Raw genomic sequence first — 20,200 nt, 5'->3', positions numbered from 1 at the left:
GCATGGTAATGTTGCATCACTCTTTTTGGTCATGATTTCTAATCATCTTTAATCAACTTGTTTATATTGTACATAGTCCATTAGTTTTCATTATTCTTTAATTCTGCTTGGTAGTTTAGTTGGATTGTTTTAGCATAGTAAAGAGTTTGTTGATTGAAATATGTTTGACTTTGAGTTGACTTATTTTTGTTAATAAATTCTTGTATTTTAAGAAATTGTGTGAATTCATTCCATATATGTGCAGAGTTTATGCTGTTCAATAATGCCTGAACTCGTCTCACACCTTTCTATTCTGTCCTAATACCATTGCCTTCATGGGGCTGGGCAGACTTGGCTGGCCCAAGCGCATAGTGAGGGTCTGCTGGGAGCGTCTGGCGGACCCCTTGGCCAGGGATGTATTCAACTCTCACCTCCGGGAGAGCTTTGACCAGATTCCGAGGGATGTTGGAGACATAGAGTCCGAATGGACCATGTTCTCCACATCTATTGTCGATGCTGCTGCCCGTAGCTGCGGCCGTAAGGTCTGCGACGCCTGTCGCGGCGGCAATCCCTGAACCCGGTGGTGGACACCGGCAGTAAGGGTCGCTGTCAAGCTGAAGAAGGAGTCCTATTGGCTGTGGTTGGCTTGTGGGACTCCTGAGGTGGCTGACGGGTACCGTGGGGCCAAGCGTGCCGCGGCCCGGGCGGTGGCTGAGGCAAAAACTCGGGCCTGGGAGGAGTTCGGTGAGGCCATGGAAAAGGACTACCGGTTGGCCCCGAAGCGATTCTGGCAAACCGTCCGGCGCCTCAGGAGGGGGAAGCAGTGCTTCGCCAACACTGTTTACAGTGGGAGTGGGGAGCTGCTGACCTCGACTGGGGACATTATCGGCCGGTGGAAGGAGTACTTCGAGGATCTCCTCAATCCTGCCATCACGCATTCCCTGGTGGAAACAGAGGCTGGGGACTCGGGGTTGGACTCTTTCATCACCCGGGCTGAAGTCACCGAGGTGGTTAAAAAGCTCCACGGTGGCAAGGCTTCGGGGTTGGATGAGATCCGCCCTGAGTACCTCAAGTCTCTGGATGTTGTGGGGCTGTCATGGTTGACACGCCTCTTCAAAACTGCGTGGCGGACGGGGACAGTGCCTTTGGATTGGCAGACTGGGGTGGTGGTCCCCCTACATAAGAAGGGTGACCGGAGGGTGTGTTCCAACTACAGGGGGATCACACTCCACAGCCTCCCTGGTAAGGCCTACGCCAGGGTATTGGAGAGGAGAGTCTGGCCGATAGTCGAACCCCGGCTTCAGGAGGAGCAGTGTGGTTTTCGTCCCGGCCGTGGGACACTGGACCAGCTCTATACCCTCTACAGAGTACTCGAGGGTTCATGGGAGTTTGCCCAACCGGTCCACGGCCCAGGACACACTGGAGGGACTATGTCTCTCGGCTGGCCTGGGAACGCCTTGGGCTCCCCCCGGAGGAGCTGGAAGAGGTGTCTGGGGAGAGGGACGTCTGGGCGTCTCTGCTGAGTCTGCTGCCCCCGCGACCCGGTCCCGGATAAAGCGGAAGACGATGAGTACGAGTACGAGTGGATAAAACCAGTATGAATCTTACATTTTTATATCTAGGTGAGGAAAACATGACCCAGAAAGCAATACTATTGTTAATAGGCTTCAAAATGGCAAAATATGCAAAACATTAGGCCAGTTTGATGTTCTAAATATGTCGACATTAAATTATAAAATTCTGTCAATAAGTGCTTTTTGTCATCCTTCACATGGTTGGTTGTGTGGATGAAAAAGAAAAGAATGGAGGTGTTTGGATAAGGGAGAGGACAGCTTCGGTTCACTCCTCTTGGAAGAGTGGTTCCTGTGGTTGCTATTGATCTATTTTAACCTACTTAAAGATGAGACAGGAACACACTGACTGAAACAGGCACAGGCTCATTCCTGCATGCACACAAACACACACAAACACACACACACACACACACACACACACACACACACACACACACACACAGCTGAGGCAGAGGAAACATCAATACAACCGCAGACTTCTTAAAGACATCCCTAATAATCACCTGTGAGGAATCAAGCTGCTCAGTTTTTGCCAAACAACAAGTAAACAAAACAAAACCACAACAAGAGAGCAGAAAGAGGATTTCCCAATTCACTTGCAAGGTAATTAGCTTTACCTGTACAAGGGTTGTTGACTGGGTGGTGGGAAGATGGTGAGCAAGGGGAAGAGAGGATGACAGGTGAAGGCAGGAGAAGAGAGCAAACAACACAAGTCTGACCTCATTTTTAGACCTGGCTTTTGTTTGTGTTTGTGAGGAAGAGGAAGTTGGGATTGAGGGGTTTTACCTGACATGACAACAAAGAATACTGCTCTTGATAAACAAAACACACAAAATAGAAATGCTCAAGGTAGAATTCCTAAAAGTTTAATGACAAAAAAAAAAACAAATGGCATGAAATGAACCCAGTTCTGTATGCTAACATAATGTTCAACTGATAGTCTGTGAGATGTTTTATTAGCACTGATCACATTTTCTCCTTCGGGTTAATGTTGTTCCAGCTAAAGATAAATTTCCTGAATAACTGAAACAAAGCTGCAGTGCAGCAGCTGGCAGGCAACAGTAATGGTTGAAAACAAATCATCACTCATTCAACACTTTTATCTCTACAGATTAACATAAATAAAACACCAATGAAACTCAAAACTTTCATTGAGAACATATTTTTATGTAGGACTTGATCAGGACTGGGCTTGCAAAGGGGCAGAACATTTTAAGTTAGTTCCATGGAAGCTTTCTTCTGGAAATTAAGCTGAGGAATTTTGGAAATAATCTATTTTTATTTAAAAATTGAATATTTCCATGGGCAGCAAAAACACGAATGTTGAGCATAATATTCCTCATTCTGTGACCCCATCCAGTCAAAGAATAAGTGAAAAAACCCTCTGAAAAAAAATAATCTATTTAAACATGTGAATCAGTACAGTGGACACAACAATCCTGGACACAATAGTCTGTAGGACTACTGTGCAAAACACTAAAACATTCTTGTCGAAATCATTAACATTAAACAAACAGTTTGACCGAAGGTCACAGAGTAGTAGGTCAACCAGAAGTGGAGGCTGTGAGTGGGATGATTTGTTTACATTTTTCATGTGTAGCTCCGAGTCATATGCTGGGAAAGTTTAACTGACACAGAACTAAGAAAGTGACAGTTAAAAAAAAAAAAAAAAAAACTATTTTGTTAATTAACACATTTTATTTCAAGCAACCTCCCCAAATGAGATGCTCACTTAACTAGAATATGGTGATGATAAAAGCCCTTCCAAATAGGGGCGTTTGTACACTTAAAGACTACATTCAATGTACCTGGGATTCTTGGACCCTTCAAAGGGTTGGACAGTGCCATACCGATCTCTGTCATGCCGTAGCGCTCCAGCAGCATGTGTCCTGTGATCTCCTCCCAGCGCTGCAGAGTTGGCAGAGGGAGAGCAGCTGAGCCTGAAACCATCAATCTGAAAGGGAAAACAACCAAAAAAAACTCCAAATAAAGCTATTGATTTTTTAGGGGGAAAGATACACAAAATGCAGCAGGACTTGGAATAAAATATTGTCAGCTGAAAGTCAATAATAAAAAAAACTGAAGAAACCACATATTCATGAAAACAGTACTAAAGATTTAATAAACACATAAAAGAGACTAAATCCTGGTTCAGAGGCTGACAGAGATGTACTGTACAAACAGCTTAAAGAGAATAAAATAGGTGCTTTAAAAGCAACAGCATACTGGTAACTGTTTCACCTCTAATCCCACAGTATGTAGATGTAGCTGCAGCAGCTGGTGTGATGAAGGCTCATTGAGACAGTTTAAAGTACTTTAGAACCCTTAATATTAGAAAGCAGCAATTAATTACAAAATGTTACCCTTCCTGTGGAGCAACTCAACCAGAACCCAATCAACTCAACTATGTAAGTAGCGGAAAATATTACAAACTTTGACTGAATGTTAGAAATACTATTCCTTTAAACAACAGACTCCATAACAGTGCTCCGTTCTGTTTATATTACAGAAAGTATGAGAGACATGCTTGTCTCCCCCAAAAAGATTTACAAAATGCAATAACATTTCCCTGTGATGGATTTTGAGCTAAAACATTTATGGTATAATAGATTGTTGACTAGAGTGTTGAAAATATACAAAAACACAGACTCATAAATACCAAACCAAAAACAGTGAGACACTGGATAAAAGGTGAATCAAACAGGAGAAGCAATGATTTGGAAATATCATGTTTCTAAAATTCAAGTAAAAATAGCAAAAAATGCATTTAAGAGGTTAAAGCCAAGATGCTTAATTAATTTATGGGAAATAAATTGTATTTTTGGTGTAATACCTAAAAGGTATTTTAATATACATTGAAAAACTGACTGCAAAAGGCTTATAATACCAACAAACACCAATACTTTGGTTGCACTTTAGTAAGTTAACTGGTTATAAAAGAGCTTTACAGAGAAAGACCAAGTCTTCCAGCAGTGAAAATAGTGACGGTTCAGAAATACTTTGGCATCCCATTTTGGATTAAATTTTATACAGTGCATGATATTAAAAGACTCAAAGCATTCTTGGAAAAAATGAAACTGACATAAATTGGTTTTATCTCAAAAGATTCAGACACAATCTATTCGTCAGCTCAGCAGCAATACCCCCAACTAAATGTTAATACATTTAGTTGCTGCACCAGAAAAGTTAAGAAATTAAACAACATAATGAACAAGTCACACAAAGTTAGCTGTGAAGTGCAGGTTACTGATGGCATCAACACAATTCCAAGTTTAAATATTTTTAATCCCATTTCCATAAAATAGGATTAAAACAACTTGGAGCATAAAGTATGTCTGAAGTATTTGAAATCAAAGCATTCCTTTTTTCAATTATATCCTTGTCACACTTCTCTGCTTCTGCCTCGTGTCTCCATATAAATATGCAGCTTTAAGTAAATATTGCTCCAGCATTTCCTTTCTACCAACCTATTATATCATACGTAGAGCAATCTGTAGCTCTGCCAGGCAGCTACAGACTTTTTTGGATGTGTGAAAAAGTTTAGTGGCATAAGTACTGCAACTCAGGTGCACAAGATATACACGACATTTGAGTCACTTCATGTTGCACAAAATTTGCTTCATTTCTTCAAATTTGGACCCAGATAAAGCTTTTATATGTGCCAACATAACAAGATCATTAAAAAAAAAAGAGTGTGAAAGCAGCTTAAGATTTTTAAAAAGATTCCAACATTTTCTGGAAGTCAGTTTTAAATGATCCTGAAACAAGTACCTGATTTTCTCTTTGCAAACCGCTTTGACAAAATCCTTGACATGAGGCTGTGTGAAGTGCTGATCATAGTACTGGATCAGCTTCGAGTAAATGGTTGGCACAGCCATGAACACATTAACCACTGGAGCCTTGAAGCTCAGGAGCATCTCCCACACCTGGGGACACAGAGAGAGGGAAAGAGTCGGGCCGAGATAAGAAGAACGCATCGCTGAAATGGGAGAAAGGGAAAACGATAAGGAAAGGTTAAGAGAGAAGCAGTGACTGCAACAAAGGGGCAGTGAAAACTAAATTATAACATCCAGATTTATTCCATTAGTGCTATAGAAAAGAAAACGACATTTTTTTCCTTTCATTTGATGTAAATGGCAGAGTAAAGTCAATGGCAGCCCCATATTAAACCTGTCAACACAATGTCAGAAAAAGACAAAAAAAAAGTCAAGCTTTGTAAAGGTCAGGAGGAGGGAATCAGCCAGCTGCTGAACGGCAGAGCAGCAACGAGTAAAACAAAGGCCTGCTGTACCACCATTTCTGACAAATCACTGATGTCAAGAATAAGTGAATTTTATCCTAAAAAGACAATAAGTCATAATACAAACTAAGCAAACTTACCATTTAAATGTTAAAGAATATGCACCGCAAAATAACCACAAAGAGGCTTTTTACAAGGTATTTGATGGCTGAAACAGCAGCTCATTTGATTTCATAGATTTCATAATGATGTTAGGATCAACAAACTTTAAAGTGACAGAGTTTAATTTTTACAATCCCTACATCACCTAATCAAGATAATTTCACAGTGGAACTTAAGTAAGTACTACAACAGTACCAATACTTGTTGTTTTTGGTACTGTTGTAGTAAATAGTACAACAATACCAACAACAACAAGTATTGACTGTTAGTGCTAAGAGGTATAAGTCAAGTGAAGTATTTTAGCTATGTATCAGTTGTTTTAGTTCCATGTATTTAAATAGTAAAAGTGGAAGAATTGCAGCTTGAGATCGATGTGGCCATTGTCCAACTGAGTTGAGAAAATAATGGATTGCTTTTTATTTCTTTCACATGCATAAGTAGCATGATGTGGGCCATGCAGGCTGAACGGCAACATGTTTAAACTTGAGTGTGAAAGTGTTGGACCAAATAACGAGCTGTGAAGCATCACTTTCAGATTTAAAGTACACCCATCAAGGTTTGGCTATCAGATCGTATTCACCCCTGATGTTGGTTATTTTAAAGCTGCCTACAGAATTCCCATTTCAGTCCCATGAATGACTTAGACACTTGGAAATGCTTTTTAATTATCACATGAGATCACTTTTTCAAGTATACCCTGAACTTCTGTGAGGATACATTAAAGCGGCTTCTTTGAGGTTTGTCTCTGTCCATGGGAAGAAAATACTCCTCCTTTACCCCTCTCTCATTTCACCTTACTTATCCTCACTTCTTCTGTGTTCATTCTGCTTTAATTTCCCAAGTGTTACATCTTCATTCTTCATTCCTCCCAACCCTGACCCCACATCCTTCTTCTCCCCTCCCTTCTCCTGCTATCTAACATTCACTTACCTTCTCTCTACATTTTGTAATTTCTTGCTCCGCTGCCTCTGCGGTGTCTCCCATATTACACCCCCCCCCCCCCAAAATATGTACTCACACAGAGAAAAATGAAGTTTCTCGTATCATCACTTCCACCTTCAGTGACACAAGATACTCCTTAATGTGCTTCCACTATTTCCTTCAAATAACCTCATCATTGACTCACCTATTTCCATGAAACGTCCTCTGACTTTTCGCTATCTCTAATAAACTACTATAACAAACACGGAGAGAAGAACAAATTTTGACAACATCATCAGAAGCTGATCTGAAAGCTGGAGAGGATCAAGAGTAAACTGGTTGGTATACAGAGAAAGGAATTATTAACTGAGCGTGGCCTGACCACTCTGGGTGGTGTCTATCAAGTGCACTGAAGCGCTTCCACCAAGTTCACTCCAGAGGGGAGAGGAAGGTAATTTATGTCTATCAAGGAGCTGGTCTCCACCTAGGGGACGAGATCTGCTGAGAACCCAGAGCTGCAGCCTGCATCCTAAACAAGTTTTGCTTGTTGAAATCTCAGCTTTGCCCTCAACGTGCGAGCCCAACTCAACTCAATGTCAGTGTGCAGCAGCGTTGATGTCTGACCTTCTCACCAAAACTTCAATTTACTCATTCTATGACAAGCTGCCACAGTTTGGAATATTTTTTTTTATATATGTTGCTTTAAATTTAACTGATACAGTTTTAGTACATTGGTTCGGGTGAAAATTCAATTCGGCACCAGGTATGTTTATTATTATCTGTTCCGATCCACATATTACATGTTGGTAAGAATGCCTTTAGCTGCATGAAATTTTAGAAATAATCAGTCGTTCTAATCTCTTCTACTGGTCTGAAGCTGCAATGTTGAAAAACGATTATTGGTTATCAGCACCACATTAGTTTCTCCTACAATCAATATTTTATTTGATTGTTTAACCAATAGAAGATCGACATAACTGGGTTAACAAAATCAGAATTAGCAGGTCAGACCTCAAAGAAAATTGGAAAGCAGTGTTGGCCAGTAAAAGCTTAATCTTTTAGATATACCTCAAGATATACTTCTTTATTTAGATTCAAACCTCAGTTTTGGATGGGTTATGTGATCAATCAAAGCAATAAACAACAAAAAATGTCAGCAATGGTCAGTAAGAATTTTATTAGAAAGTATGAAAATCTGAATGAAAATCTAAAACTTGGCAAACATTCAGCATTGTTTATCAATCATAGTTTAAAATTTTGTTAAAGTATCAATATTTATTTAAGGAGGACCATAAAAGACAGCAACAAATGTATTTTTAACTGGATATTTAAATTATTTATTCCGCAAGTAACATAAGAGAAAAAAAAATTCAAATATTTTGCTGGTATGCACAGTATGAGTATTGCTATCCAAGTAATCCCTAGCAATATTGAAACAGCCCACACCCAAACCGCAATGATTACTGTGATTGGATATACAGTGCAGCTCTGAGGGACGATACATAGAATATAGGTCTAGAGATATAAACTTGAGTTGAACAATAGAAGGAGTACATGAGGGTTTCTGAGTCCAAGTTGAGTTCTCATCAATCTTTCATCAAGGTTACTTAATAAAAAGTCAGTGCTTTAAGGAATCCAAGGCACTGTCTCCTTATCTCTGGCTCTTCTGGAATTTCTAACATGTCAGGATTTGCTGTAAATATTATAAAAGATGCTGTTGTCCTCAGTCAGTGACAGTGTATTGGTTTTATTTATCTAAACAAACAACACAGCATATCTTTTTTTGAAATATTTCTACTATTTCTTAATTAAAATAGACCCAATTTAATAGTGCCGTCTTCTACTAAGATTAACCTTCAAAGATCTCACAGGATATGAAAGACTATTGTTAACATTATCAAAGTACTGGCACTTCAGCAAGGGAATAAAAGCCTTTTTCTGTTGAGAAAAACAAAACTTGAGCTTGCAGCCTGATATACGAGGTCTGGGATAAAAACTGAATAATGATATCTGCAACAGTGCTTTTATATCCCAAAAGACCATTTCAATAAGTTCTTAACTCAAAGAGAAGCTTGCATATGTCGGAAAAGATGCACCTAACCTCCTTTAAAGCCACTCCCACACACACACACCTCACCCCCCCCTCTCAGGGCCAAACAAGCACTATCATCCTTCAATGTCATCTCATCGATTGATCGGCTGCTTAAGCCCCCGCCGTGAGTCGGCATTGGTCACATACAAAGCCACACAGGGCAATTCATCACTAAGCACCGAACGCTTAGTTTGACAGTTGGGAGGAAAGCATGAGGAGAGGGAGAAGGAGGAGAGGCAGATAAAGTGGAAGAGGGAGAAGAGATGAAGCAAGGGCAAGTGGGGAAAGCAGAAAACAGGGAGAGGGAAAAATGAAGAGTGACAGAAAAAGTCCTGCTATGAAAGCAGTTAGGAATGTTTAAATACTAAATTATATGATGGCACACGGACCGATTCAGACCTTCTGAGGGTGGAATTCAGAGAGCATGACACAGGTGGCTCCCACCCAGAGTGGGCACAGCAACTTGTTAATGATGCCATGAACATGGTGGAGTGGCAAGGTGTGGAGGATGATGTCATCTTTAGACCACGCCCACTCAGAAACCAAACACTGGACCTAAGATGGCAGAAAAAAAGGGACATAAAGGAAATCAGTGTGTAGTTGTTCATTGTTTTTTTTTTTGTGTTGCTGTTAAACTGAGTTGATAGTCATTACTGACTAGTAGTTACAGGCTGGGATTTAATAAGTTTCATCTTCTTCCTACTCCTTTTTTAACTTATGAAACAACAATTGTTTTTGTTATCTTTAGTGATGCCGTCTTTGTCATCTTTTAACACATTCAAAATAAATAATAATGTCTGCAAAAACATGAATCAATTAGTCTCAAAGAAACAGACATTTGCAACACTGACCCTCTGTAAGGTATCTGGGAGAAAATAGAGCACTGATTTCAGAATACAGAAACAGAGAGTTTATAAAAATCCTACTTGTGTCTGAGAATGTAACATTTGTGTGGTGAACAAAATAAACTTTACTCACAATGAAGAGAGTGTGAATGCTGAAAAATGTTTTCAAGTAACAGATTTTTTTTATTAATGTGGCTCTGATCAGATCGGATATCAAATCAAATATGAATTTATGTCCCCTGATCGAACCAATTTAACTGTAATTGGCCTCATGCTCATATATTTATTAATGTCACATAAACACGATCCCTGCAGCAGACTAATTTAAGTCATCAGTTGTCAGAGTCACCATATACAGACAAAAACACCAGCTGATTCTTCAGGTTTAATGCCTGAGTAAGTCCTTGATCAGAGTTAAAGTTACTAGACTGAAAACAAGACAAAAAGCAAGAAAATTCAAAAGAAAGCTTTGAAAGGCCTGGAGAACTACTTTCATCACTTTAAAAGATTACAAAATAGTTTGTTTTTGTAGAAGTTAAATGTAACACAATCATGGATGACTTAATACGTTTGCCCATCACTGTACATCATGAGTTTTTATTTTACTTAGTTTTATTCTGGTGTAATTTTAGCCATTTAATCCAATGTTCACCAAAAGACACCTGCAAACTATAATTTGATCTGCTGTGTGGAGTCACCCAAAGTCAAAGTCATGATCTCCAGTAAGGTTCCTGTTGGAGAGGAAATTGTTAGTTCATTGCTCCAACAGTTATTTCTTAAAGCGTGATGTGCAAATGGAGCATAGATAATATTTAGTGTAGTCAAAACCACTAAAAATTTAATATTCATCTGTTATGTCTTGGAAAGCAAATTATTGCTATCATTAAAGCTGCTCTGGAACAATTCATCCCAGCATGAAGTCACAACATGTTTAACTGTAAAAGAAATGAGAGCAAAATTACACCCAGCAGTAGTAGTAATTTAAAACCGATTGTTTTGGATTGTTTCTAAGCTTTTTCAGTTCAGAATGGCAGGATATAAAAGCTAATATGTTAAAGGCCAGGTAAATAATCACAATTTTATTTGTTCCTTCAGAACCACAACCTTTTGAAATGAAAGACTCCCCGCTTTTGGTGACGGAAAAGGTAAAGAGCAATAAATCTCATCACCAGTTAATATGAACAGGAACAATTAGGTGATAAAACAGTTTCATCTTCTTGTTGTGAAAATGACATCGGTTGTTTTCTGCCAGAACTAAACAGAAAACAGTGCAACAACATATTTGAAGAAGCACACTTGCTATGTTTCTTGATCTCATGCAATACCACAAATCCCTAATGTCCAGGCCAAAGTGAGCTGTTGCTAAGTTAAAAGGGTTAATTTTCCAGCAATTCCTGGTAACCGTTGAGCCCCAGCCATGGATAAAACATGGACTCTGAACTGTACACAACAAAGTTGCTGGGAAAAAACTCTGCACCTTTAAATACAGTTTTTTACCTACACTTAATCCAGGCCAGGAAAGAGCCTCTGATAAAAACACTTTCTTGGCTCCACCTCATTCTCTACCACATGACTCTCCCAGAAAGGTAAACATGGGAGGAAATGTGTGTGAATGTCTGACTTGCGGGCAAGCTGGACTAATTGTTCAAACTAGGATCCAGAGTTGACTACAATCTGCATTCGAGTACCTGCCAATCGAGAATAACCACAATGTTAAGCATGATCTGCTGTTCAGAGTACCCAGTAATCATGCACAAGGGGAATTGAGACCACCTGCCACAGTACAGCACATCTTCCAACATGACAGTCCAGGTGGTGGAAGCTCCTCATAACTACTACTGCTGTCCCGTTTCTTTGTTGTTATCCGCCACGTGGCTGGACTGGGCCAACTTCAGTACACAAACCAGCAACCGTCGAATCTCCCGTCCTCCTTCTTCAGAACGGTTCATGTAAGAGGTGGTGTTTGGGCACAGAAAATTAGTTTAGGATGAAATAATCTAAATATACTTTATTTAATGATTTTTTGCTTTGTTTGTGGCACTAAAAGCTAAACATTTGAGTGCTAGCAGGCCACAGCGGCCGAGGTTACAAGCTAGATCGATATGGCTGATACGAAATTTATTTAACGGGTGGTTTTAAACACAGACTTCCAATAACACGCCAACACATTAATCTGTATATTAATGGTAGTTCTATGTATGTTTGACTTTAAAGAAGTGGTGAACAAGCCATAGGCTTTCATTTGTTAGCTAAAACCGCTAACAGCTAATGCTAATGCCAAGCAAGTCAAATATTTACATCGGACTCATCGCCATCTTATGAGAGTTCCTAGACATTCCGTGTCACCATTTTAGTAGTCCTTTACTCCCTGTGTTGACCAGTTAAAACATTAAGATCAATTATCCAAAAGATTATTGATGTATGATCCAGCAAATAACATTTTCTTAAATATTATTTGATCTTCTTACAGGCTGGTCTGGCTGATTAGCTAAGCTAAGCTAAGCTAAGAGGCCGGCTGGACTGGGACTTCCCCACTAACCACTACCTGACCTCTGCCCGGCACTCTGGGATTTCCCGGTATCTGTTATCTGTTTGTGGCGGCTGAAAGTGAATATACAGTGTTTAGTAGGCATGTTATGAATAACTGCCAGTACCAGAATATAAAAATGAATATTTTTCACTGGAAATTTGTGACATTTTAAGTTATTTTTTGGTATTAATTATTACCTATTTTGCCTCAGTTCAGTAAGACAAAGGATTTAATGCAGTGCTGATGATCAGAGCACTTTAAATAAGACTGTCTTTTCATGTAAACCTAACTTAGTGGAGTATGAACTCCTTAATATTTTTAATTTTTCATAGTCTTATGCACACGGCTCTGCAGAAGGAGAGACAACAGTTCCAGGTTTGGATGCAGTCTCCCAGAATGTAAATATTTGTTGTTGTAAAGCAACAACTCTGGCCAGATGCAGGTTGGTAAAAAATGAAATGTAAAATATTGATTCAAACTTTTCCTGCTTATGGATCCAGCGCAGCTTAAGGAACAATGGAAGGAATTAATTAACCGTATAACTCTAAAGCTGCTTATCATCTATTATTTATCAAAACAATTAATGAAACAAAAAAATTATTTTTTAGGTTTTAAATAGAGAAAAGGAGTAGGGCCATCTGCTGGAATTTAGGTGTATTGCAGTTTTCTTCACAACTTTCCCATACATCATTAGGCTGATTTAAATAAACGGTCCGTGGCTATAGAAAAAGAAAGTACAAGATTCCCCGGGATTCCTATTCCCCGGGTAAAACAAATCCTGAGTCATTAAATCTTGGGGCTTTTGGTGGAAAACGGGCTCTTGTTCCTTTGTTGTACATAGTTTTCGTTATTCCTTCATTTTGCTTGGTAGTTTTAGTTTAATTGTTCTAGCCTAGTAAAGAGTTTGTTAACAGAAAATTGTTTAGTTTGGAACTGAATTGTTTTTGTTAATAAATTATTATATTTTAGGGAGACGATGTGAATTTATTCCATATGTGTGCAGAGTTTGTAGTTCATTAATGCCAGTGCACGAATCACTGTTTCATCTATTGTCAGGGACGTGCACAGATAGACACGAGGTGGTGCTAGAGCACCTGCCCTTTTATCCTATGGACAAAAAAGTGCCCTCCTGAAATCTTTTTTGTTTTTTTTACAGTGTATAGTGTGGGGCCCAAGGTAAAAGTTCTGAATTTAAAGGCCTATAATACCAGTGCCCCACGTTTTGAAATTTTGATCGACAACTACTCCCCCACCCCACCCTCGTCCACACACATCCGTGTCCCACTTCGTGTGTCTCTCAACGGAGACGGGCTGCGTGCAGAGCGGAGAGTTGGACCTGCGCTGGTGCAGCTTACCTCTTCTCTCCTCCCCTCCGTCGTCAGATAGAGCCCTGCCCTGCCGACAGGCCGGCTAACCATCCAGGAAACAAACAAAACGAATATACTTGCTTCCTGATCTTCAGATGAAAAAGTTAAAACTTCACTTGCCACCATTTTATCTAAACAGAACAGGCCAATGAATGGCATACCTTTACCCGCTATGTCTTCTATGGCCGCCACCATGCGCCGGGAGAATACGATTTAACTCTTAGATTAAATTAGAAGATATAAATAAATTCAAATCTATCTCATAGATGTTGGTATTACATTTGCTATAATGGTCCCTGATGACTTCTGTTTGACTCATGTTTTTTTTTTTTATTGGAAATACGGCCAAATGAGCTGTTTAACATTACAATTCATACACTACTAAAATACCTTTAATAAAGTTCAGTAAATGTGGAGCATGTAGGCTAAGTTGTATTTTCTACTTCTGTGTGTGTAAAAATGATAATGTGATCAGAGTATTTTATTTTCTAAATAGCAGACATCTTATCAGTTCTCAGAACTTGTAATCTCATTAATTTTTATTCTCTAAGAATAATTTCTGTCATATATCACACTGGCTACATGCAGAAGTATAGATGATTCTTCTTATGATCATATTCTCTGGTGTTGGTTTCAGTTTGACTATAAAGATTTTATAACTCATTTTCTGGGTATAGTTGATTTACACTGTAGAATGGTCACTGGTTACTGAAGATAACTCATTTAGTGTGACCTACCTGGTACATTTGGCAGTGTAACCTGCTTTGCTACAACATAAGGTTATTTGGTGCAGAAGACATTTTGTGATAAAAGTACAGAATGATATAGTCAAGACAAACACTTTGTGCTCAGTGTGTGAAAAGATAAAAATGAAGGATACGTAAGTTTCAAATTTGACTCAGGAAGTTCAGGTTGTGAATCAGTAATCTAACTTTAAATCAATCTATGATCATTTTGTTACCTTATTAATCCTAAGAATTTTGTAAAATGCATTCTTGTTTTGAGGTTTTTTCCTGGGTGGTAATTTCTCTACATCCCACAGGACAGTTTGTTTTGTGGGTGCTTAGTAATACATATAAATTATGTTCATGCTGTGCCTGTAATAAATCTCACACTACAAAGGCAACCGACAGCTCCATGTGCCGCACAAGGTGCCCTTTTTTCCACTTGAGCACCTGCCCCCCAAAATGTCTGTGCACGCCACTGTCTATTGTCCTAATACCACCGCCATATTGAGCAAGTATTCCCAGGACAACACTTGACAGACTGAGTGGCTATTTAATTAAATATTAAGTAACAAAAGCATCCTGATTGCACAGCATAACATTGATGACATTTTGTGCTGTGCCTCATGATGAAGTGACATCATGCACCAGAACATTGTCACAATGCCTCTTAGTGATTCAAGTTGCATAATTGCATGTTTTTCACTCATCTGCTTTTTAGCATCACTGTGAGGCCTGTCGATACCAAAGCAAGGAACACTAAACCTAATATTTCTTATTTTAATTTGATTTACCAATGGTACTTTCCAAGAAAACTGATAATCTGATGGCCTTCGCTTCCAGGAAATCAATCGCTCACTCATTCTTAGGGTAGTCAGAGACACATGAAGCTCTGCCTCCATTCAGAGTGATTTCATTAACCAGGCGACTGATGTGACAAAAATATTCAGAAAATTTCTCTGTGGACTTTGAATGGCATAAACACAGAAATCTAATCATGGTTCTGTAGGTTTTTTTTTATTTACAAATTGCGAGATATACATAGTTTTATGCTATGTAAAGCACTTTATAATCACTTCCACAAATGCAGCTTATAAACTAAAGATACCTGAAGGTCCAACTGAGGCAAAGGGGCATGTGATTTCTGTCAATGTTACCACATCTGACTTTGATGGTTAGATAATGCTTAGAAAGGGAGCTGATAAAATAGCAAAAAGGCTAATTTACATATTTAAGTCCATAATGTAAAGTGTACTGTAATTAGAGTGAATAAACCCTGATAAAACTGTGCTGTGAGACAAATTGTGGGCCTTTGTATCTATTTCTAATCACTGTTTGAAAAGGTGCATGCGTTTCTATTTCTTAAATAAAGTCTGTGCATTATACAGGGGTCCATACAAAATTTCCATCTCAACGTTTAAAATGTACCAGAGTCTAATTTTGAGATTTTCAGTTTTCATAACGGCCTGGACATTTAGGCTCAAAAGTGTTACTTTGTTGGGCTTTACTCTCGGTATGATCCACAAATCATGAAACATTACAATGCTGAAACTGGCTAGTAATTCATCAGTGCGCTAAAGAGCTATTTCATTGTTCTTTTTCCTTTGTTTTTTTGGGGGGGGTTTTTGCCCCTGAACAAATAAAGATAAACTCTGTTTCAAAATCAATAACACATAAAAATCTGGACTGGATTAGATGGAAATCCAAAATAAATAGAGAATATTTAAATCACAGGTTGGAATCTGTTGTACTTTTATTTTGTTTGTAAAACATTGGAAAATAGGAGTTCGAAGGATTTGTTTGGCATCCAAACCGCCCTGTTTCAGAATCCATTATTTTGTATTTATGTTTGTTTGATATAATTTCTTTTTTGATGATCTGAAACATTTAAGTATTGCAGAAAAGCAAAAACCTTTCAAGGAAAACACCTTTTCACCACCATGTGTGATCTAGATCTTGTTATCTATCACTCTAAAAAAACAGATCTATGATAAAAACAAGTCAAATGTTTTTCTATTTAATCTAAACTCCAAATAAAAGTTCAGAAGTCAGGCTTACCATGGCTTGGATGCTGCTGTGTGTATGTAGAACCCCTTTAGGACGTCCAGTGGTACCACTAGTATAGACGATCATAGCTGGTTGATCAGCCCATTCTCGGATGACATTCTCCTCCTCACCTGATGGACTACCAACATCATCTAAAGTGTTCAAATCAGATGTAGGAGGGAGCGTCAGACATGGAAGCCCCAGCTTTTGCGCCAGTGGTTCGAGAGCCTCTCCATAAGGATGTGCTGCCAAGAACAGTGAAGTCTGGGAATCAGAGATGATGTACTCCAGTTCTGAAAGAGGGTGTTTTTGGTAGAGTGGCACTGCCGTCCCACCACTCATCCAAGTTGCCCACTGTGCCACCACGTAGGAAGCATCATTTGCACACAGGAAGGATATTCGTCTTCCATCTAGACCCCCAAAGTCAGCGTTTAAGGTTGCACTGATTCTACTGGCAAGACCTAAGCTGCTGCAGTACAGCTGTTTGTAGGTGTGCTTCCCACTGCTGTCTACGATTGCGAGCTTTTCCCCAAACCCAAGAGCTCTAGTAAACACAGGCCTCGGGTTTATCCTGGAAGATGGTGCAGTAGTCCATCTGTGACTGCTTCTTTGAACTGGCAGCCTCAGTGACCACCGTCTTGGATCTAATGGGTGAATCTTTCTGGCAAGATTTGCTTTCCAGTGAAGAAAAGTCCACTTCTGAGAATGCGTGGCAAAGGTAAGCCGTTCCAACAGCATGTTTAAAACCTAGCTGCTCATTACCTTCTGGAGTTTGCATGTCAAAACGGCTCCATCTACAGTCCTTACTATTTGATGCTCATATCAAACAATAACCTGGGAGATGAAAAGAAAAAATATGTTTGTTTAGTTTTGTAAAGCTAAATTAAGAGGGGCATTTATTAGCTGCTTTTGCACTAAACCGTGAGGTTAATTCCTTCAGAGTGTGTTGTTTATAAAGACTCCACGGTCCGCGATAAACTAAACAGATTCACAACAAAGGCTGTTGGACAGATTTTTGTGTGCAAAGCAACAGACAAGCGAGGGTAAATAAGAGCAATCAGCATGCACACTTGATCACATTATTTTTTGCTCTATTCACACATGGACTCAGTCTGACTTTAAGCACCCTGTAGTTGCTGTGAGGAGGCAGTGTAAAATCCATGTGGAAAATGCTTTACTATGCTAGATATTTATTTCCATCGCAGTAACCAGAGACCAAGATCTTAACAAAATTCAGTAATAATAATTAAAGCAATGGCTAAGAAACATACCATTTTACTAGAAAAATACCTCGTCCACAGAACATCTGTACATTTCATCAGAGGAATGAATTTATTCATTTCCTAAACAAAGCAAGTTTATTCTTGCAGCCGTACAAGCACTGATAACATGTTTCAAACGGTCTCTATTTATTTTATGATTGTAAGGTCGCTGTTTAGCGTGACATTGAGGAAACAGGAGAGGAGTAGCTGCTCTCTTTCCTGTCATTACCCCTGCTGAGCAAAGTACAGTTGACACCAACACGTTTCATTTTATTTAAATATACGAACGGAAACAATTATGGCGGACAAAAAAAACTCCGTAGAGCAAAAAACAACATATGCGTATCCCAAAATGTTTTAGGAGCCCAGCTATGCACACGTTTCCTTAAATATATCATTAATTCTTCTATGACTCTCAACTCACCCCATAACGAAATAAAGTGCGGTGTAGCGCCAATATTTTGCCGGAGTGAAACAAGCGTGCACGGAACCGTTCCTATGCAGCGAGATGAAATTACACATTCAGGTATTATTTAAAACAAAACTGAAAAAGGATAGATAGGTAGATAGATAGATAGATAGATAGATAGATAGATAGATAGATAGATAGATAGATAGATAGATAGATAGATAGATAGATAGATAGATAGATAGATAGATAGATAGATAGATAGATAGATAGATAGATAGATAGATAGATAGATAGATAGATAGATAGATAGATTCAACTTTATTTTATATTGTACAAGCACAACTTTTATTTTAAGAATTTATTTGAAGTTGACCGTCGTACTGTATGCTTTGCTCAGCAAAGAAAAAAACCAAACTTTCAATGACCTCAATATTTGACCTGCATTAAACAGGTTTTGGCTTGACGTCCCTCAAAATGACAGTTTTCAGCTTTGAATATAGTGGCACTATTTATTTTCTTTTTAATTAATGACATATTCTAGAATCTTATGCTCATTCCAGGTAAATAACACAATTATACTTGTAAGTGAAAAAGTGTTGTCCCTTCTTTCATTGGTTTTGTTAAAAGAGTTTCACCATTTCATTTACGCCTCAAAAACACCTTTTGTCATGTTACAACTACAAACTTCAGCAATGTTTATGTGTATGCTATGTGATAGAACGACACTGAAGTGCATAATGTGCAGACAAAGAAAAATAATACACGGTTTTAAAAATGTTACTACTTTGTTAGTACTTTGGAAAGCTATGGGGTGTATTTTATGTCCTGTCCTAATATTATGCAATCAATTGCCTTCAGAAGACTACCTCAATAGCAAAAAAAAGAATAATATTATAATAATATGTAATTTAATATCAGTATTAATACAGCTGATCTGTAAAGGGTTTGCTGGAGAACATAAGTAAACACAAAACATCATGACCCAGAAAGACATCAGACAGGTCAAGGATAAAGTTTTGGAGTTGTTTAAAGTCGGTTAGGTAATGTAACAATATCCCAACCTCCAAACATCCACATGTAGTTTGATGCAACTTTTAAAAATGGATAGAGAATGGCCTGACAGGAATCTATCACAATATGACTGTCTACCTTAACCGACAAGTGGTAACTCTGGAGAAGCTGCAGAAATCCATAACTCAGATCAGGAGAATCTGATAACTATTAATTGTGCACCCCACAAATCTGGCTCTTCTGTAAAGTAGCAAGAAGCGTTTGCTGAAGGAAAGCCATGAGAAAATTTAACTTTCTGGCCTACAAGCTGTTATGTGTGGCAGAAAAATAAAACTGCCTTCACCCCGAATGCATCAACTCCATGACTGATAACACTGCCAAGGGCCACCCTTTTTTTGCCACAATTAAATGACATCAGCATGTTATGGGTAGGGGACACTTTTCCTCAACGGGGACAGGAAGTTGGTCAGAGTTGATGAGGAGATGAATGGAGCTAAAGACAGATAAATCATGGAAGAAAACTGGTCAGAGGCACCAAAAGACCCTACACTTTCAAGCAGAGCTATAACTGAATGGTTCAGGTCAAAACTTATTCATGTGTTAAAATGGCCCAGTCAAAGTTTCGATCTAAATTCCATTGAATGAATTAATTCAAGTTTCTATCACTTGATGTGCAAATATGGTGAAGACATACCCCAAACACTATAACTTCAGAGGAAAATTGTTCTAATAAGTATCAAATTAGGGGGACTAAATTCAAATGTATGCCACATGTTTCAGGTATTTGTTTGTAGTAAATCCTAAAAATCATTTGCCTTTCTCTCTTTATAATTACAGACTACTCTGTGTTGGCCTAGCACATAATTGTTTAATAAAATATATAGAGGTTTCTTGTTTTAATGTGACAAAATGTGCAAAGGTTCAAGAGTTGTGAGAATGTTTGAAAAGCAAAATTGCATTATTGTGTTTAAACTTTGCTTCATCATACATAAACCATAGTCTTTTGGATTGTATATTTGCACTGTATATTAGCA

At 38.6% G+C, this 20,200-nt stretch overlaps 1 protein-coding gene across 2 annotated transcripts in view; it reads right to left on the bottom strand.

Annotated features, from left to right (window-relative positions):
- acsf3 (acyl-CoA synthetase family member 3) overlaps nucleotides 1-18,238 on the bottom strand; it is a 41,871-nt gene extending 23,633 nt beyond the window's left edge. The window contains exons 1-6 of one of the 2 annotated variants that reach the window (XM_047364039.1): nucleotides 18,168-18,220; nucleotides 17,276-17,315; nucleotides 16,494-17,243; nucleotides 9,368-9,523; nucleotides 5,325-5,479; nucleotides 3,362-3,507 (exon numbers count right to left, since the gene is read on the bottom strand). In XM_047364039.1, coding sequence (XP_047219995.1) covers nucleotides 3,362-3,507; nucleotides 5,325-5,479; nucleotides 9,368-9,523; nucleotides 16,494-17,219 — 1,183 coding nt within the window. In that variant the 5' untranslated portion in view covers nucleotides 17,220-17,243; nucleotides 17,276-17,315; nucleotides 18,168-18,220. Of the gene's footprint in view, nucleotides 1-3,361; nucleotides 3,508-5,324; nucleotides 5,480-9,367; nucleotides 9,524-16,493; nucleotides 17,316-18,167 lie in introns of both variants that reach the window. The other variant, XM_047364040.1, reaches the window with a different exon arrangement.
- Between the last annotated feature and the right edge of the window lie 1,962 nt (nucleotides 18,239-20,200).

The sequence above is a fragment of the Girardinichthys multiradiatus genome, chromosome 4 (genome assembly GCF_021462225.1).
Source record: "Girardinichthys multiradiatus isolate DD_20200921_A chromosome 4, DD_fGirMul_XY1, whole genome shotgun sequence".
Taxonomy (NCBI): Eukaryota; Metazoa; Chordata; class Actinopteri; order Cyprinodontiformes; family Goodeidae; genus Girardinichthys; species Girardinichthys multiradiatus.
Note: the sequence above shows the minus strand (reverse complement) of the source record. Positions and strands in the feature narration are given on the sequence as shown.